Below are 27,381 nucleotides of genomic sequence, written 5' to 3' on the forward strand. Positions count from 1 at the left end.
CCCAGCATGGCGGCAGATTTCTTCCCTTTAAAAAAAAATGTGTATTGGAGATTTCCGAAAATAAAATGCACTGCAAGGGCTTGACAGCATCCCTTCCTGGACCCGCGAACCCCCATGGGCTTCAATGGGCCCCATTCCCCTCAGAGCTGCCTCAAAACTCAGCGCCACATCCCCCAACCAAGGCAGCCTGAAATAAAATAAACACACAGATGCATCTTCACGGGGACGAGGACAATCGTCCAGCCTGTCATCACCATCAACCAAACGAATCATCGCCGTCACCGCCACCAAGGGGTGTCCGTGCATGGCCGGCTTTGTCCTGTCCCCTGCCTGGTGACCCGAATGGGGCTCATGGAACCCAGCAGAGTCTGGGTGAGCCCTGCATGCCACTGGGCTCTGGGAGGGGGAGCGGAGGGCGGCAGCACCACTGGATGCGGGTGAGGTTGGACAATCCTCGGGCGCCATTACACCAGGCCACGGCATGGGAATAAGGAACAAAGAGCCCGTGAGCCACGGGGCAGGGGATGCCAGGCAGCCAATGGCACAGACGAAACAGGCTCCAGCCTGAGGTTAAATCCCAGCCCCAAGCACCCCAATTCCATCTTTGCCCAGCTGGGTGCCACAGGCCACATCTGACTACTTGTCTGGTGCCTTTCCACAAGGATGGAGACTGTCACCACCCTGGGGTTGGTAGGGGATTTGGGGGGGGGGGGGGAATGACAGCCAGAGGAGGAGCCCTGATAGCTTGTGTTCCAAGGAGCTCTGCCCTCTGAAGAAAGCCTGTGGATAGGAAGCCATGGCTGGCACACGTCCAGGGCTCAGTGGAAGAAAGTGGTGTGGGAAGTCAGTGTAGGCATGCACGTAAGGCCTACTTGCGGCGAGGGCGGGGGCATAGATGGTCACCGCTGCCCAGGCCCTATTGGCATTCACCGCGGTGCCTGGCACGCTTGCACAAAATGCTCCCTGGAAAGAATGTCCTCCATCTTCACAAGCTGGAGTTAGGTGACTTGGGAGGATTAACACGATTTCTACCCTCACAAGTGTTCGCCGCCGTAGGCGACGTGGAGGCTGCCGGTGCAGAGCAGGAGACCCACAAGCCTTCCAGATTCGCACTTGAACTTCTCGCTGCAGCTCGGGAACACCCCCCCAGACACCTGACAGTCATCCCACCTCCAACAGAAGTGGGAACATATGCTGCACCCGGTTACATAATAAACTCCAAAGCCTCACTCTCAAAAGCTGCTCTGACCATAGGGACTCTCTGCTCAAAGACTGGGCTGTCCATCACCTGGGGAAGAACCCCACCCGGGACTGTGGCCAATGCTGGTCTCCTCCAGGCCTCTGCCGGACTGCAGAGCCTACCGCCCGCTCTGTGGATGCCACACAGTGAGCTCCCACTCCAGCCATTGCCTGCCTCCTCCCACTCTACCCCGTAATTTCATGGGCCCCTCTCCCACTCAGCTGGGAGTCTCCTGGGGTCCGGAACCCTGGCTGCATCATCCCCGGTGCCCTGGGCACACAGACATCCGGGGTGGTTGGTGAACTGCGCTGACCCGTGGCTGGTGCCATCCGTCCTACTGTCCACAGTTTGCGGGCCGGGCCCGGCTCAAGACTCAGCCTGCCTGTCCCGGGAGGGTGCGGGCCTGATCTGTGCTGAGGCTGAACAACCTCTGCACGGTGCGAGCCTCTCATCTTACCCCAAGAGCCCCCAACATGGGCCGCTTACACTCAGAAGCAGCTCCCCAGACCCCATGCTCTTAGCCTTCCCAGAAGGCCCTTCACCCCAGCCCTCAACACCTGGAGAGCCATCTACCCGCTCAGGCTCATTTCCTCTTTGAAACCCTTCCACTGTGGCCTGGAACATGTGCTCTGAGCATGTGCTCTGTCCCCTTGCCTCACCGGCTATCTACCAGGCTTAGGAATCCTCGAAGGCAAACCCCAGGGCCTTCCCTAGACAACACACACACCCACTGTTTCCAGACACCTACAGATCACAGCAGCTCCCTTGCTCCGTCCCAGCAAAGTGCAGCTGCGGTGTAATCCAGGACTGCCCCCTGCATGTAGTTGTGTGTCCACACCAGATGTGTGTGCAGCTGCAAATCCACACCAGACCCTGTGCATATCTAGGTAGCCACACCAGACCCTGTGTATGCTGCGTATTCACACCAGACCCTGTGCACACCTGGGTAGCCACACCAGACCCTGTGCACGGTAGGTATCCACGCAAGACCCTGTGCACATCTGTGTATCCACACCAGACCCTGTGCACATCTGTGTATCCACACCAGACCCTGTGCACATCTGTGTAGCCACGCCAGACCCTGTGCACATCTGTGTTTCCACGCCAGACCCTGTGCACATCTGTGTATCCACACCAGACCCTGTGCACATCTGTGTATCCACACCAGACCCTATGCACGGCTGTGTATCCACACCAGACACTGTGCATGGCTGGGTATCCACACCAGACACTGTGCACATCTGGGTAGCCACACCAGACCCTGTGCACGGTAGGTATCCACGCCAGACCCTGTGCACATCTGTGTTTCCACGCCAGACCCTGTGCACATCTGTGTATCCACACCAGACCCTGTGCACATCTGGGTATCCATTCCAGACCCTGTGCACATCTGTGTATCCACACCAGACCCTGTGCACATCTGTGTATCCACACCAGACCCTGTGCACATCTGTGTATCCACACCAGACACTGTGCATGGCTGGGTATCCACACCAGACACTGTGCACATCTGTGTAGCCACGCCAGACCCTATGCACGGCTGTGTATCCACACCAGACACTGTGCATGGCTGGGTATCCACACCAGACACTGTGCACATCTGGGTAGCCACACCAGACCCTGTGCATGGTAGGTATCCACACCAGACCCTGTGTATGGCTGGGTATCCACACCAGACCCTGTGCATGGCTGGGTATCCACACCAGACCCTGTGCACATCTGGGTAGCCACACCAGACCCTGTGCATGTCTGTGTAGCCACGCCAGACCCTATGCACGACTGTGTATTCACACCAGACCCTGTGCACGGCTGGGTATCCACACCAGACCCTGTGCATGGCTGGGTATCCACACTAGACCCTGTGCATATCTGTGTAGCCACACCAGACCCTGTGCACATCTGTGTATCCACACCAGACCCTGTGCACGGCTGGGTATCCACACCAAACCCTGTGCACGGCTGGGTATCCACACCAAACCCTGTGCACGGCTGGGTATCCACACCAGACCCTGTGCACGGCTGGGTATCCACACCAGACCCTGTGCACGGCTGGGTATCCACACCAGACCCTGTGCATGGCTGGGTATCCACACTAGACCCTGTGCATATCTGTGTAGCCACACCAAACCCTGTGCACGGCTGGGTATCCACACCAGACCCTGTGCATGGCTGGGTATCCACACCAGACCCTGTGCACGGCTGGGTATCCACACCAGACCCTGTGCATGGCTGGGTATCCACACCAGACCCTGTGCATGGCTGGGTATCCACACCAGACCGTGTGCACATCTGGGTAGCCACACCAGACCCTGTGCATGTCTGTGTAGCCACGCCAGACCCTATGCACGACTGTGTATTCACACCAGACCCTGTGCACGGCTGGGTATCCACACCAGACCCTGTGCATGGCTGGGTATCCACACTAGACCCTGTGCATATCTGTGTAGCCACACCAGACCCTGTGCACATCTGTGTATCCACACCAGACCCTGTGCACGGCTGGGTATCCACACCAAACCCTGTGCACGGCTGGGTATCCACACCAAACCCTGTGCACGGCTGGGTATCCACACCAGACCCTGTGCACGGCTGGGTATCCACACCAGACCCTGTGCACGGCTGGGTATCCACACCAGACCCTGTGCATGGCTGGGTATCCACACTAGACCCTGTGCATATCTGTGTAGCCACACCAAACCCTGTGCACGGCTGGGTATCCACACCAGACCCTGTGCATGGCTGGGTATCCACACCAGACCCTGTGCACGGCTGGGTATCCACACCAGACCCTGTGCATGGCTGGGTATCCACACTAGACCCTGTGCATATCTGTGTAGCCACACCAAACCCTGTGCACGGCTGGGTATCCACACCAGACCCTGTGCACGGCTGGGTATCCACACCAGACCCTGTGCACGGCTGGGTATCCACACCAGACCCTGTGCATGGCTGGGTATCCACACCAGACCCTGTGCATGGCTGGGTATCCACACCAGACCCTGTGCACATCTGGGTAGCCACACCAGACCCTGTGCATGTCTGTGTAGCCACGCCAGACCCTATGCACGACTGTGTATTCACACCAGACCCTGTGCACGGCTGGGTATCCACACCAGACCCTGTGCATGGCTGGGTATCCACACTAGACCCTGTGCATATCTGTGTAGCCACACCAGACCCTGTGCACATCTGTGTATCCACACCAGACCCTGTGCACGGCTGGGTATCCACACCAAACCCTGTGCACGGCTGGGTATCCACACCAAACCCTGTGCACGGCTGGGTATCCACACCAGACCCTGTGCACGGCTGGGTATCCACACCAGACCCTGTGCACGGCTGGGTATCCACACCAGACCCTGTGCATGGCTGGGTATCCACACTAGACCCTGTGCATATCTGTGTAGCCACACCAAACCCTGTCCACGGCTGGGTATCCACACCAGACCCTGTGCACGGCTGGGTATCCACACCAGACCCTGTGCACGGCTGGGTATCCACACCAGACCCTGTGCATGGCTGGGTATCCACACTAGACCCTGTGCATATCTGTGTAGCCACACCAAACCCTGTGCACGGCTGGGTATCCACACCAGACCCTGTGCACGGCTGGGTATCCACACCAGACCCTGTGCACGGCTGGGTATCCACACCAAACCCTGTGCACGGCTGGGTATCCACACCAGACCCTGTGCACGGCTGGGTATCCACACCAGACCCTGTGCACGGCTGGGTATCCACACCAGACCCTGTGCATGGCTGGGTATCCACACCAGACCTTGTGTGCAGGAATCCCCAGTGGCCCTAGCCCTTTCTGGCTCTGAACATAGCTCCAAGAGGAGCAACAGAATCAATGTCTGAGGAAAATATCCGTTAAAACATCTGTCGACACCCTTCCCCACTGCTGGCAGCAGGTCCCAACATTTGCTTTTGGAAGCAGGTCATTGTGTCAGCAATTCCTGGCAGGTTGGCCAATTAGATCACAAATGCCCCTTCGACTCCAGCTTGGTTTCTGCCAAACACAGCCACCTCTCAGGTCCAGGAAGCACATCTTCCTGGCCCAGGGTGGGAAGAGCTGGGGTGTGCTGTTGCCTAGCCCTGGACAGTGTCTCCAAGCTCCCTGCTGTACTGCACCTGTACCTGCTGTGTGTGCAGGAGCCTGGGTTCATCACATCACTGCCCCGAGCTCTGGGAGCCGCTTCCTTAGGGTACCACAGCCGCCCTTCTGGGCATCCTGGTTGGGAAGACCCAAAGGCAAAGGCTGAGCCCCCAGGCTGGTCGAGCCAAGGCTGGTTCATGCAGGCTCCAGGTCCCAGCCACCTGATCTGACCGTGAGAACCTGCTGGGTGCTCTAGGACTACGCCGGGTCTGCAGGCTGATTTCTCCACAACGAGCGCTCACGTGGCATCTCCCTGGTCAGCTCTCCTGCAGGCTCAATAGTCCTCCGCATGACAGCCAGTGCCCAGAACCCAGGCCACCTCCTCCTGTGTCGCCCTCTGTGGTCCACCATACAGGCTCTGTCCTGCACTTGGGCATCAAGCCACCTGTGTGGAGGATTTCAAGGTGCTTTCCTGTACATGTCCTCCCCCCCCATGCACAGTGATCTCTCGTGCAAGATGCCGTGCACACCATCCACTTACGAACGTGCATCTGAGTCTCCCGACACACCTTGTCTCACAGGTGAGAGGGGAAGGGGCTGGGCTCTGAGATGATGTGCAGCCAGGGTATCCTGGTTCCTACACAGGACTAGACTCAACAGCACTTTGAAAACCTGTCGATGAGCGTCAACAACCATAAACCATGTGTGCTCACGGCACAGCCCATAGGCCGGCGGCAGCTCCAGGCTCCCCACATGCTGGGCATGCTCTTAGAAAACCAGGCACGGCTCTGTATGGCGCCATATGCCTGAGCCTCCCCAGGAGCTGGGAGAGGACACTTCCGTTCATGGTTCCAGGCCAGCATGCTGCCCCAAGCTGTCCAGACTTTCTCTCTGAGCAATGGCCTCTGCTTCCATCCAGGCCCCGGCTCCCTGCTGAGGCACCTGGCCCAGAGACCCTTCTCTGTGGCCTGGGATGCTGGGTCTGGCTTTGATTTTGATTAAAGCACAAAGATGAAAGATGTGATCTTGGTTCTCCTCCATCCTGGGAATCCTCAAGTCTGTTTATCAAACACTCTCCATCTGAGCCCTTGTGACTCCTCTAGGGAAGTCTGTGATCTCTTTTTGCGCAACCCTCCCGGGGTGGGGGGCTGGCTTCACCCCTCAGGGGAGAGCTGGGCTTCGCTGGAAACCAGAGGCCCGGTTCAGCCACAGGACCCACTAGCTTATAGCCAGGAAGGTGTCCCTTAAGAAGCAGAGCAACGCTTTGTGATTGAAATGTGTAATCAGGGTGTGAACTTGATTACAAATCAGAATTGTCCTTCCTCCCCCATCACCCCCATTTGCACGGCAGCGAGCAGATCACTTTCTCAGTTCTTCTTGGACGTAAAAAAACAACAGACTGACATCGGGGTGCCAGTGATTTGTGTGTGTGTGAGGACTCCCCTCGAGTGGACTTCCATTTGGCCCATGCTGACCATTTCTTATTCTTTCCCAGAGGTTCTTCTTTTGGGGGAGGTCATACTGGGGCTTGAACTCAGAGCCTGTGCATGTGAGGTGGTGATTCTGCCACCTGTCCAGCCCTTGTGAATTTACTTTTTCAGACCGAGTCTCACACTAACTTTGAGCTCATGCTGTCTTCTGTTCCCATTGTACAAACTGCAATCCTCCTGCCTTGGTCTCCTGAGTAGCTGGGATTACAGGTGTACACAACTGTACCATCCAACCCTCTTCTAGTAATTCTTTATCAAGAAAAGCACATACCTCAATTTTGGTCCTTTGTTAGAGGTGGCAAGGCACTGTTGGAGTTGGATGAAAGAAAGGCAAACTCCTAATTATACCCCAGGCACACTGAGAGCCAATACATGTCCAGTACATCCTTTACCAAATCTCTGCATTTCTCTTGACTCAAAGCAGACCACTGTCCCTTCTGTCTTTGGTGGTATCTTGGATCCTGCCCTGCGTCCTAACTCTATTCACTCCCTCTATTTGGCTGCTGTCCAGCAGTGTGTTAAGGGCCATTTCTGACTGGCCCATGAGCCATTGGCTTAGGGGCTGTGCCAGGCTGGACCTCTGGGGTCTACACCCACAGCTTCTTTACTGAGGGGACATGAGAGGCTGGCTGGGATGCTCAGGCCAGCTCACATGGGGCCCTCCTAGAATCCATGCCTGGCTTTACAAGTCCACCTTTCACGAAGCCAGGTTATGTCCATCTGAGCATCCTCAACGCTGACTCTGCAGGGATGGTGGGGGAGGGGATGGCGTCCCCAGAGAAAGTACGTCTCCGGCCTCACTTCCTCCCCCAGGCCTCACTTCCATCCCCGGGCCTCCCCGCCGTCCCCCGGCGTCTTTCCTCCCCGGCACAGTCTTGCTCTTAGCTACCTCCTGACTCGTAAGGGGTGTGTCAGCGGGACCTGGCAACCCCATGAGGACCTGGGCCATGCAGTTGTGTGGTGGTGTGGGGTATGGTAGGGTGTGGTGGTGTGTGGTGGTGTGGTGGTATGGAGTGGTGTGGTGTGTGATGGTGTGGAGTGGTGTGGTATATGGTGGTGTGTGGTGGTGTGTGGTGGTGTATGGTGTGTTGATGTGTGTTGGTATGTGGTGGTGTGGTGTGTGGTGGTATGGAGTGGTGTGGTATGTAGTGTATGGTGGTGTGGGGTGTGGTAGGGTGTGGTGGGGTGTGGTGGGGTGGTGGTATGTGGTATGTGGTGGTGTGGTGTGTGGTGGTATGGAGTGGTGTGGTATGTGGTGTGTGGTGGTGTGGGGTATGTTGGTGTGTGGGGTGTGTTGGTGTGTGGTGGTGTGGTGTGTGGTGGTATGGAGTGGTGTGGTATGTGGTGTGTGATGGTGTGGAGTGAGGTGAAGTGGTATGTGGTATGTGGTGGTGTGTGGTGTGTTGGTGTGTGGTGGTGTGGGGTGTGTTGGTGTGTAGAGTGTGTTGGTGTGTGGTGATGTGGGGTGTGGTGGTATGGAGTGGTGTGGTATGTGGTGTGTGGTGGTGTGGGGTGAGGTGGTATGTGGTGTGTGGTGGTGTGGTGTGTGGTGGTATGGAGTGGTGTGGTATGTGGTGTGTGGTGGTGTGTGGTATGTTGGTGTGTGGTGGTGTGGGGTGTGGTGGTATGGAGTGGTGTGGTATGTGGTGTGTGGTGGTGTGGGGTGAGGTGGTATGTGATGTGTGGTGGTGTGGTGTGTGGTGGTATGGAGTGGTGTGGTATGTGGTGTGTGGTGGTGTGTGGTATGTTGGTGTGTGGTGGTGTGGGGTGTGGTGGTATGGAGTGGTGTGGTATGTGGTGTGTGGTGGTGTGGGGTGAGGTGGTATGTGGTGTGTGGTGGTGTGGTGTGTGGTGGTATGGAGTGGTGTGGTATGTGGTGTGTGGTGGTGTGGGGTATGTTGGTGTGTGGTGGTGTGTGGTGGTGTGGGGTGTGGTGGTATGGAGTGGTGTGGTATGTGGTGTGTGGTGGTGTGGGGTGTGTTGGTGTGTGGAGTGTGTTGGTGTGTGGTGGTGTGGTGTGTGGTGGTATGGAGTGGTGTGGTATGTGGTGTGTGGTGGTGTGTGGTATGTTGGTGTGTGGTGGTGTGGGGTGTGGTGGTATGGAGTGGTGTGGTATGTGGTGTGTGGTGGTGTGGGGTGAGGTGGTATGTGATGTGTGGTGGTGTGGTGTGTGGTGGTATGGAGTGGTGTGGTATGTGGTGTGTGGTGGTGTGGGGTATGTTGGTGTGTGGTGGTGTGTGGTGGTGTGGGGTGTGGTGGTATGGAGTGGTGTGGTATGTGGTGTGTGGTGGTGTGGGGTGTGTTGGTGTGTGGTGTGTTGGTGTGTGGTGGTGTGGTGTGTGGTGGTATGGAGTGGTGTGGTATGTGGTGTGTGGTGGTGTGGGGTATGTTGGTGTGTGGTGGTGTGTGGTGGTGTGGGGTGTGGTGGTATGGAGTGGTGTGGTATGTGGTGTGTGGTGGTGTGGGGTGTGTTGGTGTGTGGTGTGTTGGTGTGTGGTGGTGTGGTGTGTGGTGGTATGGAGTGGTGTGGTATGTGGTGTGTGGTGGTGTGGGGAGAGGTGGAGTGGGTGTGGTGGGGTGGAATGGGGAGAGGGCAGTGGATGAGCAAAGTGGCTTCAGCTTTCTCACTGTGTCACCTATGGGGGGGTCTCTGTGTCACCTGTGAGGTTTCCCTGTGACACCTCCGGGGTCTGTGTCACCTCTGGGGTCTCTCTGTGTCACCTCTGGGGTCTCTCTGTGTCACCTCCGGGGTCTCTCTGTCTCCTCCAGGGTCTCTCTGTCACCTGTGGGGTCTCTCTGTCACCTGTGGGGTCTCTCTGTCACCTGTGGGGTCTCTGTGTCACCTGTGGGGTCTCCCTGTGTCACCTCCGAGGTCTGTGTCACCTCCGAGGTCTCTCTGTCTCCTCTGGGGTCTCTGTGGGTCACCTGTGGGGTCTCCCTGTGTCACCTGTGGGGTCTCACCATGTCACCTCCGAGGTCTCTCTGTCTCCTCTGGGGTCTCTCTGGGTCTCCTCCGGGGTCTTTCTGTGTCACTTGGGGGGTCTCACCATGTCACCTCCGAGGTCTCTCTGTCTCCTCCGGGGTCTCTCTGTGTCACCTGTGGGGTCTCTGTGTCACCTCCGGGGTCTCTCTGTGTCTCCTCTGGGGTCTCCCTGTGTCACCTCTGGGGTCTCACCTGGGTACCTTCCTAGGGTCTGCCGGGATCACTCAGCAGCAGTCTTTCTTGCTTTTCCTGATAAGGCGGATTTGGGCAGTCCTGGACACAGCCCATGTGGCCCCAGGGTGCACTGTGGTCAGCACCAGTGTGGTCTTCGGGCTGGGGAGGGGAGCTGGGGTGCCCCGCCGCACACTGGGGTGGCAGCTGGGGTCAGGGAAAGGGATCGCCTTCCTGGGTGAAAAGAAGTGGCTCATGACCACCACCCCTGCCAGGTCCTGAGGCTGGGCACTCACACGGAGAGGAAATGGGAGAGGAAGCGGAAGAGGAAGTAAGCCACAGGCAGTATGAAGCCACCCGGCTCTGGCGACTCCTGGTCCTGCAGTTCTTGTGTGAACCACACCTCTGTGCTTCCTGGGTCCCCCACAGGGCGTGTCTGGAGGAGCCTGCCCACCTGCCTGCCCTTTCTGACAGGTGGCTGGGGCAGGGGCTGGAGTGAGGGCTGGAGGTATCATCGCTCAGAGTAGAAAGCGTCCATCTCACCCCACAAGAGAGCGTCCCTGCGCAGAGCCACCAACCCGGCTGCCCACCCAGTGCTGGCTTCACGTCCAGCCCCGGGGCCCCAGCCTGGGGGTGCAGGCCCTGGGGCCGCGCCAGCCATCTGCAGGCCCTACCTGTATCTCTGCTTCACAGACTGCTTCTCCGTGGACTTGCACACACGCCCCGCGTAGTACAACGGGAAGAATAAAAAGTTCCAGTTGGTGGCAAACCAGGTCAACGTGAAGGGTGCATCGAATGTCCTGAAGGTGAGTCTGGCAAGCTGCGTGGAACCCGCCCAGGAGGCGCACACGCACAGCACCACGGCCACGCCCCACAACGTCTTCTTGAGCCGAGCCCGTGAGCAAGTCCAGCGTGGCCGGCTCGTCTTCCCACCGGCCTCCACCCCGGCCGGAGCCTGGACCTCTGCCGGGCCCGGGGGGTCCCGGGGACGCTCCTCCCCTGGGGGAAGAGAAAGAGGTTAGCTGGGCCTGCAGACCTCGGAGTTCATGGGGTAGCTGGGCAGGGGTGAAAAGAAGGGGACTCGGGGCAGCCCCTGGACAGCTGGCTGTACTGGTGTGCCATGAAAGTGGTCATGGGCCTTCAGGTGTGGCCCGCAGCAAGGCCACAGTAGGGCCTGCAGCAAGGCCACAGTAGAGCCGGCCCTCTTCCCACAGCCTCTTGTGAATGGAGTCTCAGACCCCACCCAGCCCCGGAGCCAGACCCTGGCAAAGTGACTCCACATATCCGGCTGGGAACCCTTTCTCAGAGCAGTCGGGTCCCCACTGCCACCAGCTCACGCCTGCTGACTGCTCATGTGCAGGCCCTCCCTCACTAGAGGCCGGGACTCCCACCTCTGGAGGCAGGCAGGTCTTGGCCTCTAGAAGGCCCAGGATCTTGACCGGCAGGTGCTCTTCCCCACGGAAGCCAAGGCCCTGGGTCTCTCGCACTGCCCGCTGAGCAAGAACAGCCTACCTTTTCCCATTCCCTCTGCTCCAGTTCACTTCCTGCCCTGGTCTCCAGCCCTGTGTTGAAGCATTGCTTATAAGACCACAACTCCTGGCATGTATGTGTGTGTGTGTGTGTGTGTGTGTGTGGCCACAGGCAGACTCTGCATTGTGGAGCTGGCTGTGGCCGGAGCCAGGGTCTGCCACTGCGTTCGTGCAGACTGCACAGGGGAAAGTGATATTTTCCAGTGTTTGCTTTTCATTCATTATTGTGTGTGCACTAGGCAGCTGGAAACTTAAACAGAGCTCCAAACCTGTGTTCTATAGCTGCGGACAGAGGCGGCCCATGTCCTGTGGCTGTGGACAGAGGCAGCCCAAGTTCTCCCTCAGCTCCAGGGCAGGTAGCTGGGAAGGCCATAATGCCCTGTGGAAGCCACCTCTGTCCAAGGGCTGAAGGTGTCCACTTCACCAGTATGATGGGTGCTAACTTAAATAACTGTCATCATCTCAAACCACGGTCTGCATGCTTTCCTAGACGCAGCACTCTATGTGGCAAACCTGAGGGGAAGTGGCATGCCGTGCAGGTCTAAGTGAGTCCTGCCATTCACCAGCAATCCCGGACTGTATCTATTTTAAAAAGAGCAACCGACATGTTTTGTGGATTGTCAAAGAGCCATGCAAAACCTCTCTGCTGGGAATGGAGGCACACACCTGTAATCTCACCACTGGGGAGGGGGAGGAAGGAGGAAGGAGAAGGTGAGGCCAGCCAGGGCTACACAGTGATGCCAGCCTGAGCATCACAGCAAGACCTTGTCTCAAGAAAAAAGAAAGGAGAAAAAAACAACCTCAAATGTGCTTCCCTACCCAATGTGCTAACACTGAACTCATGATCTCCTCCTCTTTCCTTCCACATGTTTATGAGTCCCCACGCCGCTGCCCGAAGAGCCCCTGGAAACATGAAGGTTTACTTCCCACTCTCCCCTGCTTCTGACCAGTGTCTGTTCTGCAAGGGCTGGGGGGAGGGGGATGCGTGGAGAAGGGGGAGGATGAAGCAGAAGCCAGAGCCTCAGCCTTCACTTCCTCTTCCCACAGCGGCTCCTGGGGCCTTCCCACCTTCCCACCTTTGCACCTGCAGCCAGAAGCATGGTCACCGTGCATGCTTGCACACTGTGCACACACCTGCCCTGTTTGCTTGGCCTCTGTGAGTCTTGTCATGGGGATAATTGGGGGTGCGGTGGGGTCTGGGCTGTCCCTCACTCCCACCTCACTCCTGTAAGAAAACCACAGCTCTGGAGCCAGAGCCTCCAGCTTGGGCGGGGGGTGAAGGGGTGGGGATTAATGGGGGGGAGGATGCACACATGGAGGCCCAGGCTGGTATTTTGCCTTGAAGCCAGCTCGGCGTCACAACTTGGGGAGCCAGGCAACCCACATGGCATCCACCACATTGCCCGATGATCCCACGGCTCTGATTCAAATGGCCGTCCCTAACTTTGGAGCCGGTCTGGACAGAGAGCTGGAACAACTCACCCACTAATCAGAGCACACAAGGAAACAACCCGCATGAGACAAAAAACATGTTTCCCAAAGTACAGACATCATAATTAAAAAGGGTTCCATGGCTGAGCAAGTTTGGAAAGGGCAAGGTAGACACCATGGACAGGTGCCCGCCTACTCAAGAGTTTAATTGTGGTGGGGGCTGGTGTGCCACGGGGCACACTTTGGAAACACTGGAGGAGCCCCACGAAGAGCAGCGGATGGCTAAACCGAATTCACTACAAACCCATCATTCTGCTGTAGCAAATCTCTTGGGAGTCATCGCCGCATCAATCTCCTCACCTCGTCCTCAATGCCTCCCACTGCACGGAAGAGAAAGATGTGCTGAGGGGCAAAAGTGAACAGCAATCTATAATAACCTGAGCACCAGAGCAGCCGCTGCATTTCCTGGGGTCTCATTTGTGCCGCCATTGTGCGTGCATGCGTACATGCACATGCACTCACATGTTCTTCTGCCACACGCAGAGACACAGTCTAGAGCCACACTGTGCTGGGTGCAGTGTTTCGTGAGTCATCCAAGACTGGAACTCAAACTCAGACTCTGATGCATTTGCTCACTGGCTGGTGCTCCCACCTGAGCCACGCCCTCTACCCTTCGTGTGATGATTTGTCCCATATCTACATAACCTAATACATCGCGGCGTGGACCTCGAATGCGTCTCTGGGTGAATGGTGTCCGGTGATATTCCATCTGGCCAGGGTGCTCCACAGAGGGTCAAGGGTCCTGCCTGAGTCCGGTGCTCCCCTGGTCTGCGACCATGCATTTTGGAGCAGTTCCCGCTCTCCCGGAGTCTTGGGGATCACAGGGAGGGCTCATCGAAGGACTGCAGAGCTTACCTGTGGAGGGGAAGCACCCCCACCATGATTGAAGTGGCAGTCTGAAGACAGCCATGCGCTGGGACATTCCTTGTAGAACCAGAGCAGGTCAGCGGCTGGGGCAGGGCCCTGCAGAATGGTGCAGAGCTCTAAGCGCTGAGATCTAAAGCCCTCGGTCACCCCCAGCATGCTGCAGGGGAGGGGCCGGGCTGCCAGGGGCCCTGAGCACATCCTGAGTCAGGGGACGTCCTTTGTTCAGCACTCATTCAACGGAGAGAACGCTGTGCGGACCGTGAAGTGGGTGGGTGGGGGCACTCTGGGGCTCGACGCACCCACACACTGGGGGAGGCTCTGAGCCTTCCCCAGCTCACATTCACACAGACCTTGAACCCGAGATCCACACTGAAGAGAGCACCATCCGAGCCTTTCACATCTTCAAGTACAGGGAATGTTCTCCAACTTTCTGCCAGGCGAGCCACGCCTGGCTCGGATTTCAGAGCCACCAGGCCCAGCCTGGGATTATCTCCTGCTTGGACCCTGGGACGGCAAGAAGCACACAACGACTCCTCTTCCTCACCTGTACCCCGGCTCTCCTGCACCCCTCTCTGTGGCCAGTCCCAACGCTAATCGCTTCCTTGGCCACCAAAGGATACTTGGCACATGGCAGGCAGTCTGGAGAGTGGAGCTGGGCTCTGCCCAGAGACTGTGCGGCGGATGCTGCCCTTGGGGTGTGGGTAGCTCCCCGTGGGGGGGTTACTTTCAGCCTCTGGGCCACGGAAGTGGCACTGCTGCAGCGGGGAGCATCTGCAGAACCAGGGCTGGCGCGGCTTCCATTGAGCGCTTGGGAGGAGGGTGTGTGTGTGTGTGTGTGTGTGTGTGTGTGTGTGTGTGTGTGTGTGTGTGTGTGTGTGTGTGTGTGTGTGTGTGTGTGTATGCACGTGCGCACATGCGCGCGCACGTCCACATGGCCTGCTTCCTGCCTGAGACTTGTGAGAAATTCTTCTCTGAACACTCACAGGTCTTTGTGGACATGAGTGTACACTTCTCCTGGGCAGGCTGGGTGAGCGTTAACACCATGCATTTACAAATCTTCACTGATCCCCTAATTTGGGGTCGAATGATAGACACAAGCCTTCCCAGTGTAGCGGGGTCTGTGTGAGTGGTGGTGTTTGGAGCGCCACAGCTTAGAGAGGGAATCGTCCTGATTCTCTCGGACCAGAACTCTGCAGAGTGCTGCTCCTGGGAGCCAGCTCTCTCCACTCACCTCCCCTGTGCTACCCAGTGGAAGAGAGTCCTGGTGAGTCCTTCCCTGTACTGCCTGGTAAGGGAAGCATCACCCAGGGCCTGGCCACCAAAGCAAAGACATGCCTTTTGCCAAGGGAGGAGACCTTTACTTCATGGCTGGTGTAACTTCCCTCACCGTCCCCCGGTGCATTGTGGGCTGTGAGAATCTCTGCTCGTGGAATACTCTTACACGGTGAATTCTATGTGGCTATGTTTTATTTTGGCAGCCATGTGGGAGATGGTATAGTTGGGGGGGGGGGGAGAGAATGACCAGAGCTTGCTCCAGATGTCCTGAACACACATCTCCTCAGCCCATGTGTACCATGTGTACTGCTGGTCTGTGAGTTGCTATTCACACACAGCACACAGCCACTCCTCCTACCCCTCCCCTGCTAGCCCTGCTCCCAGCAAAGCCCGGCCTTTACGGACAGCACAGGCTGCATACTGACCCTGTGCAGAGGAGAGAAGAGGGTGTGGAGGCACGAGGAGCCTGAGATGCATAAGGACTCATGGTATACTACATGTCGTACTCTGCTGGAAGATGCCTGCACGATCCTGACCTAGCCTCGTTCACAGACCTGACAACCAGTCTCCACGAGCCGCCATCTCAAGGTCACAGTTAGGATCTCAAGATCTCAAGGTCAAGGGTGAGTGGCTGGGACACACCTCCCTCCCAGGTCAGGCCGACTCCAAAGCATGCTGGGAAAGGAGGTGCTTCTTCCCTCTCCCCTTGGGCTGCGCTCGCTCTGTGGTGCGGAGGGTTCCATCTGGGTTTGCAGATCGCAGACCTGGCTTCTTCCTTCACTTGGAAGAGCGTGAGCATGTGTGCGTGTGTGTGTGTGTGGGGGGGGGGGCCCTGGGCGAGATCTGCTCTCTTGGAAGGAGGGTGTTGAGGACTGCACGGAGGTTTGACTCCCCTCATGTTTGTGGGGCGAAGCCTTTCCCCCGCCGCAGAGGGGCTGTGGGAGGAGGGGGAATGAAGGGTGGGGGGGGGGATGGGGCCTCCGCACCAGTCACTAAGGTTAAATGAGCCGTCGGGGTGGGGCTCCATCTAACAGGATTAGCATTCTCAGCAGAAGACTCAGAACACTGGGGCGCCCTCCCACTCAGCACACATTCGGGAAAGGGCCAGGTGGGGACACGCGAGGAGGCGGCCACCCGCAAGCCAGCCTGCCCACATCAGAAACCAAATTTGAGATGAGTGCCGTTGTTCGTGCCTATCACCCAGCTGCAGAGAACCGGAAGCTTGGGGTACAAGGTAGCCTGGGCCAAAAAAGTTTGAAAGCTCCCCCTCTCAGCCGACAAGTAGCTGGACATGGGGGCACAGGTCTGTCATCCCAACCCCACTAGGTAAGGATAAATAGGAAGCTAGAGTCCAGGCCTGCCTGGGGAAAAAGGGAGTGAGACCTTATCTGGGCTCAGGTTTCTACCCCACCCGCCCCAGCCTGAGTGGCCCCTGCCTCTTCACTGTGCCTCTCACACAGTAGGCGCTCAGCAGCTGCAGATCTAGAAGCAGTCTGGCACTACTGCTAACCTTACCGCAGGCCCAGACAAGCACCTTCCTCCCTCAGCTCTGAAGGTTCCCAGGGAGTGAGTATCTCCGGATTCTCGGCTTTTGTATAGACTGGAGTTCTGCCCACTGGACCTCCTGGGGCAATTGTGGTTTTGCAAGAGGGTAGATCATATTCAGAACTGCCCCTCCAGGAACAGGCTGCCTCCCTTGCAGTCCCTGGGCCCTTCCGGAAGTGGCTGAAGTGGCTTCTGTCCCCACTAAACTCAGCATGGCCGTGTGGGGTGGCTGCCAGGCAGGGCCGAACCTCCAGCCCTCTGACGCTGGCTGGCGCAGCATTTGATGAAAATGAGCTAAAGAGACAACGCTAAGCTGGGGGTGTGAGCTACTGCACGCTTTGTTTTGAAGGAGAATCACTTTTCTAAAGCAGACTGCACTTCTCGGTAGAGTCTGTGTACAAGGCAGGACCGGGCCTGCTGGGTGGCAGAGGGAAGGGGTGGTCAGGCAGCCTGCTGGCAAGGACCTGACCCAGCATGATCTCCTACCCTGCCTGTCCTGAGCACAGAGGGTTTACCACAAAAATACCAGGGCTGCCCCTGCAGGGCTGGCAAGTCCAGCGGCTGCCCAGAGATCTCTGCCTCATCCCCTAGGGTCCCACCTCGGTCCCCTCTTGTGCCCAGTGGCTTCCTGATGCTGAAGATTGGCTGAGCGAGGGGTTCCGGGTAGCTAGAGCTCCACTTCCAGCTCTGGTATCAAGACTACACCCCCGAAAGTACCTGTGCTCAGGCCTGTGCTCAGGCACAGCCCCTCCACTGCCCTGGGCCTCCGAGCTTCAGTGTGCTTCTCTGAGCAGGTAAGGGCAGAATCAGATGCATCGACCCAGCTCCCAAGTAAGTCACTGGGCGGGCTGCACGCTTTGCCGTTCAGATGCAAGTTCTACTCCGATCTCTACTCTCCAGGAGGTGAGGTGGCCAGCCTGCTGTGCTCATTTGCTACAGGTTCCGACATCTAGAACTCTTCCTTCTAGATTATTCCCTCCAGCCACAAGAGGTCTTAACCAGTGGGAAAGCATCACTCGCCAAAAAGGCTTTTAAGAATTAAATCTCTTCTTGGCTCTCCCAGCAGAGCTCCTCAGAACCCTTCCCCCACCTCTCCAAGCCTTCACGCCCATCCATCATGTGCGGTGGACAGTTCCACTTCCTGCCTCGCAAAGATCTAGCATCCGGGCGAATCGCTGGGCTGCCCGGCGGAGGCGATCGAGCTGGGCTGGGCTGTGTGAGCACCTCCCTGGTCCTCTCCCACCATCCCACCCCTTCCTCTCACCCTGTTCTTCTACTGGGCAGGGATGCTGTAGGTCAAGCATGGGCTATGGCATGCAAGAAGCCAGTGTGAGGACTTCACTGAGCCCATCAGCCTGTTCCAGGGCCTCTAACCACGCTGCTCCGCTCCACTAGATCCTGTCCAGCAGGAGCTCTCAAACCTTCCTACTGCACATTCAACACTGCGCGCGCGTGCGCGCACACGCGCGCGCGCACACACACACACACGATAAAGGAACTACCTGTGGCTCTCATGACATGGGATAGACTTTGTATCCTAAGTGGCCTGATAAGAAGTACTTCCTGTGGCTGACGAATCAGAGCTCAAGTGCCACTCTGAGCATACCTTCTTTCTTCCCTTCTCTGACTCCCTCCTGGACTCTGGCAGCCTCTTTCCTATAGGAGCCCAGCATTCAAGATGCCTCCATGGTCTGCCTTGGCTCCCACACCCGCTCCAGCACCTGTGGGAAACTTGAGCTCCACCCCACAGCCACGGGGAGCTGTCCAGTGAGCACCCCACCCCTTCCTGGTGCTGTTCCTAATGTGTCCTTCTGCCGGCAACTCTGACTTACACCTCCCACCCATGACGAGGCACAGCACGGCTCCTGTCTGGTGCCTTCCTGACCCCTCCACCAAACACAATACCGACGCTTGAGCCTGGAGAGGAGAAGGAGCCAGAGGATGCGGGGCCGCACCGGACTCTGCAGGAAAGCATCACTCTGGCCAAGGCGCCAGCAAGGGTGGCAGGATGGCAGCCTCGTGGCACCTGAGCCACAGCCAGAGGGTTTGCCCTCTGCACCGCCTCGTGCACATAGTCCCCAGAGCTAAGGAAATCACCCGGCAGTGGGTGTCCCTGTGTGAATTTTTGCTGTCCCTTTGTCTGGAATCCCAAGGGGTCAAGTGTCACGTGATTCCTCACGGAATCGCTCCACGTGTCTGCTTCATTCTCTTGCACGTGATGGAACGACTCGTGAGTACCGTTGGTCACACAGGCCTCAGGTCTAGGAGGGGCCAGCCAGGGGTGCGTCTTCAGGAGTCTTGCATCTTGTCTTCCTCAGGACTCCTCTGAGAGTGGACTGGCTACCAGCTGTAAGGTCTGAGCCTTGTCAGACAAGCCCAGCAGAGGAGATGGGCTAGATAGATAGATCTGCTCCACGTGCTGCTCGGGCCACCTGGCCCCCCAGGAGCAGAGGGGCTGAGTATCAGCAGCAGCCAGGCTCCTGTGAACCTTGGCAGGATCCAGACCACTGTGCCACAGTAGGGGAGTCCCAGAGGGAAAAGCTGGGGACCCACAGGAGCCTGGAGTGTCCCTCACTGTCTCCTCCCCAAGAGAGGCGTGTGAACAGGTCTCTGAGTTCCAGACCCAGGCAGATTTGGGTGTGAAGCCAGGAACCTGTGTCCTAACTCTATGACTGAAAGGTAATGATTTTTCTGAGCCTCAATCTCTTTATCTGTAAGTTGGGGCAACAATATCTGGCTCTGCTTTGGAGGCACAGAGCCCACATGACCTGTAGCGTGGCAGGCCTTCGTTAGCAGGAATGATCAACCTCAGTTTTAAGAGGAATATGCCATTGACCTACTGTCGTATGAGAGAAAGGGTTCCAGAGACCTTCAGCTGTTATCCTGGTCCCTCCGCACACAGGCGCTGAGCTCATCCATCGGTGTGCACTCCTCCCCGCCGCACCCTCCCTTCCCCTGGCTCTCCAGCCATACTCTCCGCCAGCCTCTTGGGGGAATTCGGTGTGCTGTTCTCAACTATTAATTCTCATTGACTATAATTGTATTGGACATAAATTAGCTGATCGGGAATTCAGGAGATCCTAACAAATGGTTCACTTGGAGAGCCATGCTCCCCGTCAATCGTCAGTGTGTGCCTGTTTCTGCTAAGAAAGCCGAGACAAGGACGAGAACGCAAGACGCGTGGGGAAGGTGGGAGCGTGAAGCTGGCCAGAAGCCACTTTTTAGCTTCAGCCCCTCCTGGAGGCCCGGCCCACTCTCCTGGTGCTGTGGGGCAGGGCTGGGCCTGGGCACACACAGTCTACCCTCTTGAAAGAGCCTCTCCTTCCTCTGGGCCTGACATGGTTTCTTCCACCCAGCCTCAGGGCCGACCCCTCCACCTCTCAGAAAGGCCTCTCCCTCAGATGGGCTTCTGCTCAGAAAGGCCTCCACCTCAAGCAGCCTCCACCCCAGCCAGGCCCCTCCTCGGCAGCCTTCTCCTCAGAAACACCTCCTCAGATCGCTCAATCTTCCATCTCCCTGTGACCATGAGCGCTGTACCAGAACTTTCTACCTTTTATTTGTTTATCCATCTCTACGTCTCTTTCCTACTTGACTGAAATTTCCATAAGATAATGAAGTCATCCTTGATTGCACTTCCAGGGCCTGGCTGGAAGTTCACGGGGCACAGAGTCTGGACTGATGAGGCATTTTGGGGAGTTAAGGTACTCCCCTTGCCCATCTTCCTGGGCTTGAGTTCAAACACTGCATTTTCTATTTCTAGTTTTTATATGTACCTCATGCCTCCCTTCTATGACACACTCCACTCGCTAATGAGTGTTTCTTGCTGGCTGCAGTCCATCCCTGTGGTCTGCCTGCCACTGGCTTGTATACACACACACACACACACACACACACACACACACAGCCACAGCCACAGGACCCAGGCCACCTTGCCCGGTACATCCAAAGCAAAATAAAGTGAGTCAACACTTCCAAAATAAGCAGCAAGGATGCAAATAGCTCTAGAAAAATAGACCCCAAACCAAACGGAACACAAACACCAAGGAGAAAGCCACACAGAGAGGGAGGGCACTGTGTGGTCCTGGGCACACAAACAACTGGTTTTAGCAGAAAGGCCCTGACCTGTGCACTTGGGCTGATATACAGGATTCACATACAGAGAGGGGTGGGGGGGGTGGGGGGGGGCCTTGAACTTGCCAGTAATGGGCGGGTGCTTCTACCTACTGCCCTCTGCTGTGAGCAGAAGGGTTGCTGAGCCAGCCTGTTTGTGACGGGCTGCCAGGTGTTCACCAAGTACCCATTCCATGCTGGACAGGTGCTGGCCGCACCACCACACCCAGTGCTTGGTGGAGGCAGCTGGCTGTCCCCCTTCTTGGTGGAGGCTCACAGTTTACACAAATCGCATGGTCTAAGGGTGGAGCTGGGTTCTCCACTTGTCGGTACCCTTGGACGTGTACGTGGAAATGCCCGACCCACAGACCAAGCCTGAGGGAAGGCAGTTGCCCCAGGCTGCTGGATGTGAAGGGGGCTGGGTCCTTGCTACCCTTCCTTCAAAGCCGCTCCAGGAGGAGCCTGGGGCTGCTCGAGGCTGGGAAGCTGGACCAAGCAGCCTCACCTCCTGGAGCTAGCAAGTGCAGCCCTGTCCTGCCCTGGTGGACAGCCCTCCCTCGGGGATGCCCTGCTACTAAACCGGAGAGCCAGAGGCCTTAGGGGCAGGGAAAGGGTGTGATTACCATGGAGCCAGACCCCAGCTCTTCCTTTCCCTACCTCACTGGAGCTAGCTAGTGGTGGGTAGGTCGTCTGAAAGGAAGCTGAGAACTACGCATGCCAGCAGGGCACCCATGGCTCACGCCTGCAGTCCTAGCCACTCAGGAGGCTGAGATCAGAGGATCGCGGTTCAAAGCCAGTTTGGGCAGACAAATGCAACAGAACCCTGCCTCCAGTGAACCAGCACAAAGTGGAGGTGACCGGAACCCGGCTTATCCCGACCGGAGCCCGGGAGGAGACAGACACGGGGAGAAACAGGGGTTACCTCCTCAAGATGGGGACCGGGGAGCGCAGGGCTATGGCGAATTCCGAAGGAGCATGTGCTGAAGGCCTCTGCCCCACCGGCCCGGCCCTCACCGGCCCCGCAGGAGCCCGCACAGGGCCCCCAGGCCCAGCCATCGGCCTGAGCCAGGGGTCCCCACACCCGGCCCGGGGCTGAGCACGGCTCCGAGGGAGGCTGGGCTCCGCCGAGCAGAGCAGCGCGCCCAGCCGGGGCCCCAGGCAGCGTGGGACACGGGCCGAGCTTGGGGCCGGCCCGGGGCTCACAGCGCCCCCACCACGCCTGGCCCGGACCGTGTTTCCGGCACCTGCCCGCCCCGGCGGCCCCGCGGCTGGCGTGCCAGGGACAGCGCCCCAACCCGGCACCTGGGCCCCCGCGACCCCCGGCGCGGGGTGGGTGCGGGGCCGGGCACGGGGCACCGCGCTGCACTGCGGACCGCGTCCCGCCAGCCCCCGCGCCCCGCGCGTTACCTTCCACTTTGGTGAGGGTCAGGACCGGACTGTTGCAGGCGCTGAGCGGGGCCACCCGGGCCGAGTGCTTCTTCATGGTGAGCCGGCCGCCTGCAGAGCGCGCCGCCGCCGCCTACATCCTGGGGCCGGGCCGCGGCCTCCCGCCCGCCCCGCGCCGCCCCGCGCCGCGCCGCGCCCGTCCCCGCTCCGCTCCGCGCCTCACTGCGGCGGCCGCCCCGCCGAGCTCATCGTCGGCCGCGCCGCGCTCCCCACGCGCGCAGCCTCCCACTGCCGGCCAACTCCAACGTCACGGCCCAGGGCGCTCCCCACGCCCACGGCTCCCCTGCTCCGCCCCGCGCCCGGGCGGCCCCGCACCCCGCCCGCTCCCCGCCGGGGCGCCCGGGACGCCCTGCACGCCCCGCACCCCGCCAGTGCATCCTGGACTCCTTGCACCTCACGGCCCACCAGTGCCTTGGAAAGGAGACCTTGGCCAGCCCCAGCCCCAGGGCTGCGCAAGTTTGCTGGGGACGACTGCCCCCTGCGCCCTCCTGCCTGGCTGGCCAAGCAGTAAAGCTCCCTTCAGCTGGGGCTGTTTGGGGGGCCAGAGGTGCATTGTTCTGCTCAGGAAAGGAGATGTGAAAAACCCCAGAAGCAAGGCAGGCACAAGGGAAAGGAAGATAAAGTCTTGGGGTGCTGGGCCCCGGGGGAGGCCTGAGTCCTGGGAAGGGGGCCCAGCTCACACCTGTCATCCTAGCTACTCAGGAGACTGAGATCTTAGAATCACGGTTCAAAGCCAACCTGGGCAGAAAAGTTCCCATGAGACTCTTATCTCCAATGAACCACCAGAAATCAGAAAGTGGCTGTGGCTCAAGTGAGAGTGTTCACCTTGAGCTGAAGAGCTGAGGGACAGCACCCAGGCCCAGAGTTCAAGCCCCATGACCAACAAAAGAAAAAAAGACAGTGGTTAGGCAGAACCTAAGGGGCAGCCTGGTCAGGTAGGGGTGGTGTTTGCATCACTGTTGTTAAGGCCTGATGGTATACCGTGACAGGACCCTGCCATCACCCGCAGAAGGGACCCAGAGTCTGACCTGTGACCCCAGGGAGGGTGTCTGAGGGCGGTGGCACAGGTGCAGTGACCCTGGACCAGCAGAGCTTCCCTGGCATGGCCCCTCGCGGCTACTTGTGGTACTGCCTGCCCTCATAGCCTGGGGTCTGGCAGCAGTGGTTCCTAGAAGTTTCTCTGCTTTAGGACTTTTGCTCTTGAACACCTAGGACAGAGAGAAAGGCGCTTGGAGGCACCCATCCCCGCAGCGCCCTCTGGTGGAGCCCTCCCAGGAGACCAACGCCAGCCCTCAGAGAGGGGTCTGTGGAGAAGCTATTTCCTTCTGGGGAAGAGTAACTCTAAAGCAAAAGGAATCTCAGACCATCGATCACAACATAGTATTTCTCTGGGTTGCTAGTCAATAAGTGATTGTCATCGACATTCTAACTAACTCAGAGATCACCTGGGAACTTTACCCCTTCTGAGTATTTGCCAAGTGATGTATATTTCAGAAAATGTTCCTTTAAAATTTTTTTTTTTTTAAATCGTTTCACAGGTATCATGACCACATTGTACAGAAGGGGACACCAAGGCTAAGAGAAGGTAAAGGAAATACCTCGGGCACAGTTAGATGTTCACTATTTAGAAGCCTGCACATGTGCCCATGATGCGATTCTCTCCCATACCGTACTTCATATGAAGTGCAAAAGAGCCACACGGACCCATTTTGAGGCAGGAAGGGACACATGTCCAGCCGGCCAGAGCCCATGTCCTTGCACTTCAATGTGGCTGGTTGTATGTGCTCTGGTGTTCACGCACACTCCGAGGATGCTTCATTTGTGTGCTCCGCAGTACATCTCACTGGCCCTGCATCCTCGTTCCACTGTGCTCAACCAAGACTCCCTGCTTATTGTATTGTGTTGTTCTGCGTAAGTCAAATCACTAACCACCAAACATTGCCAACCCCCCCCCCACCGCTAACTTCCCTTATTAAATAATTGTTGAGTGTCTTCTTTTTTCTTTTCCTTTCCCACAACCCGCCCCCCCCCCCTTCCCCAGCCCCTTGGAAGCTGTCTCTTTCTAATGTCTGCTCCGCAAAGCTCTGCTTTCTGACGGTCGGCTCATCTGTCCACCCACCTCTTGTTTTTCTTTGTGGCGGAGGTGGGTTTTGAACTCAAGGTTTCATGCAGGTGTTCTGCCATTTGAGCGGTGCCTCTGGCCCTCCACCTCTTCTAAACCCTGCTGCCTCCAGTGTACGAGTAATTTCACGTCCACACTCATCAGCCCATGTGTGTGCAACTTGTGTTTGAACCAGAAACCTCCCCCCATCTACCCCTCCCCCCTGCTAAACGTGTCCCCCTTGGTTCTCAGGTGCAGAGCTTTCTGCAGGTCTGGCTATGTAAACATGGATGTGACAGAGACCCACAATTAAAAACACAGACAACCAAGCAAGCAGCGCCCCGACACACACAAGACTACACTGGCATTAGAGGGTTCCAATAGCTGAGCATGGTTTGGGGCTAGGCTGCAGCGGCCTAACTCAGCACTTCATGCAATGCTGCCCTAGCTGTCCAAGTGAGAATCCATATTGCAAATGGAGGGGGAAAAAAAAGCATGGATGATCCTAAGAGAGCACGATGGGATTTCTGTGGCCGTGGGATGTGGGATGTGTGTGAGCCAGGCTCCGAAGGCCGTGGCGGAGCTTCAAGTCTTCAAGTCAGCATCAGCAGTTACCGTGGAGAGCTGGGGCAGCCGGCCAGGTCCCCCCGTGCAGAGTCCTCCCTGCGAGCTCCTCCCTGCCGGCTTTGAGGGCACAGTGCAGCCGTTTGCCCATCAGAGCCTGGCAGCACTGGCTCTGCTCCGTGGGAGACAGTGCAGCTCCCGCTCCTTGTCACGGAGCCTGCTGTTCCATCTGTCCCGCTCTTCATCAGCATGGGCCACCGGTGGATGGAGTAGCTCGTGACGGTTTAAGGGAGCTGGTGTGTGTGGCAGGCTTGTGGCGGTGCTGGCACTGTTCACAGCACTGCTGACTGGACAGGGAAGGGGACACAGGGCCGTGTGCAGGGTGGAGTGCCTTGCCTTGGGTGTGGGGTCATGAGCATTGAGTTTTCCTTGTAGCCTGCCCCTGCTACTCCCAGGCAGAGAAGGGAAGTCCCACCACTGGGGACACCAGAAATAGCCCCAAGCAAGGCCCAGCTCTGGTCCTCATGCCCTGGATGCCGAGCTGGGCTGTTGGACAGCCTCAAGAGAGAAATAGAGACTGTGGCGTATTTACATAAAAAACATAAAATACATTACCTCAGAACACAGGGAGCAGCTCATGGGAGAAACATGACACATTCCCTTCACATGTAGGTCACGGTACATATGTGTGTGTGTGTGCACGCACACACAAACACACACACGTGCACACACCTGGCATGCATACTGTCTCTGCCCATTTACTTTGCAACCAGAACAAATTGAACAGACTACTGCTTTTTTGGGGGGGGGTCCAGTCATGGGGCTTGAACTCTGGGCCTGGGTGCTATCCCTCAGCTCTTCAGCTCAAGGTTAACGCTCCACCACTTGAGCCACAGCACCACTTCTGGCTTTTTTTTTTTTCTGCTTATGTGGTACTGAGGAATTGAACCCAGGGCCTCATGCATGCAAGGCAAGCGCTCTACCACTGAGCCACCTTCCCAGCCCCAGGCTACTGCTTTTGTCTCTTTAATATTTGTGGTTTCTAGTTACCAGGAAAACCCGTGAGTCTGTCGTTTTGTCCCGAGAGTGCAGTGAGGCCCGGGCCCTGGCTGGAGAGCTCAGCTCCCTGAGGAGGGGTGAGGCCGGGGCCCTGGCTGGGAGCTCAACTCCCTGAGGCTAGGCCAGGCTCTGCACAGGAGCTTGGGGCAGCAGATACAAAGGCAGACAAGCAGGAAGTGTCTTCAGCACGGGCGGACACAGGTGCAGGACAGGACTGTCTTCCCCTGGCAACAAGACCACTGCTGTTCTTTTCAACTCAGTGGTCTCATGGCCTTCGAGCATTTCTGGCTGCTGATGTTCTTGGAGCACAGCGACAAAGACACTTGGAGGTGCATGAGGAAGACGCGGGACAGGTGCAGAGACGGAGGGATGCCTCCGGAGCTCGGAGAGGGACATGTCCATGGGGCCATTGCTCCCCTACGGCTGCAGCTGTCCATTGGGGTCAGGAGGAGTGGTGGCCAGCTTCCTCTTCCTGCTGCTCTGCAGGTGTCCGGCCTTCCCCAGGCTCCCCTCCTCTCCCTCTCTGCTCGGCTGAGGCAAGGTTTTGGCTTTGCCTTTCAGACTGTATGAGTGGAGAGGTGACATGCCACCCTGTTTTGTTCTGGGCCCCTGGGGGCTGGACGTTTGAAGGCATGTGCAGGAGCCCAGAAAGGGGGTGGGGTGGGGAGGGAGAGCGGGGATAGGAGGGAGCATGGCAGACACTGTGCTGGCACTCTGGGCTCCTTTCTTTGGCTTTCTGGTGTTTGAACACAGGGCTACTGACTGGCCAGGCAAATGTTCTACATATGAGCCATGCCCCAGCATTTTATTTCCCTTTAGTCCATTTCAAGTAGGGTCTTGTGTTTTCACCCAGTGCTGGCTAGACTGTGATCCTCCTGTTGACATTTCTTCTGTGGCTGAGATGACAGGAGGCTACACCTACACTCAGCTTATTGGTGGAAGCAGAGGTCTCTAACTTTTTGCTTAGGTTAGCCTCCAACCCTGGTCCCCCTAATCTCTGCCTCCCAAGTAGCTAGAATTTCAGATGTAAATATGCACTACTGGTGTGGATACAGCTCTTATGCATGGGTTTTCAGTTAAGACCCCGAATCCTCTCAGAGTACATATATTCGGCGTGATAGTATAAAATCCAAATGGACAAATGGATATACTTCCATGCCTGCCCTTTTCCCAAATTGATTTGCTCATCACCATCGAAAACATGCCTCTGTCTGTCCCTTCACACACTCTTAGCTCCTTCTTTCGACCGATTCTTCATGTTAAACACCATCATTGGAAGCCACCACCCAGTGCCACTCTTGGGACTCGTGTCCCAGCTCTAGCCCTCAAGTGCTGGGACCACGCTGGGCTGTGGACAGCCGAGCTGTGGGCTGCGCTGAGCTGTGGACAGCTGAGCTGTGGGCCATGCTGA

The 27,381-nt window shown here is 57.5% G+C and overlaps 1 protein-coding gene across 2 annotated transcripts in view; it reads right to left on the reverse strand.

Moving 5' to 3' along the window:
* Positions 1-27,381, reverse strand: part of Slc35f3 (solute carrier family 35 member F3) — a 140,021-nt gene that overhangs the window by 33,987 nt on the left and 78,653 nt on the right. Inside the window, exons 1-2 of one of the 2 annotated variants that reach the window (XM_042686147.1) lie at positions 22,208-22,338; positions 10,658-10,982 (exon numbers count right to left, since the gene is read on the reverse strand). In XM_042686147.1, the coding sequence (XP_042542081.1) occupies positions 10,658-10,982; positions 22,208-22,283 (401 nt within the window). In that variant the 5' untranslated portion in view covers positions 22,284-22,338. Of the gene's footprint in view, positions 1-10,657; positions 10,983-22,207; positions 22,339-27,381 lie in introns of those variants that run through there. The other variant, XM_042686146.1, reaches the window with a different exon arrangement.

This window comes from Dipodomys spectabilis, unplaced genomic scaffold (genome assembly GCF_019054845.1).
Source record: "Dipodomys spectabilis isolate Male_0828 unplaced genomic scaffold, ASM1905484v1 ptg000096l, whole genome shotgun sequence".
NCBI lineage: Eukaryota > Metazoa > Chordata > Mammalia > Rodentia > Heteromyidae > Dipodomys > Dipodomys spectabilis.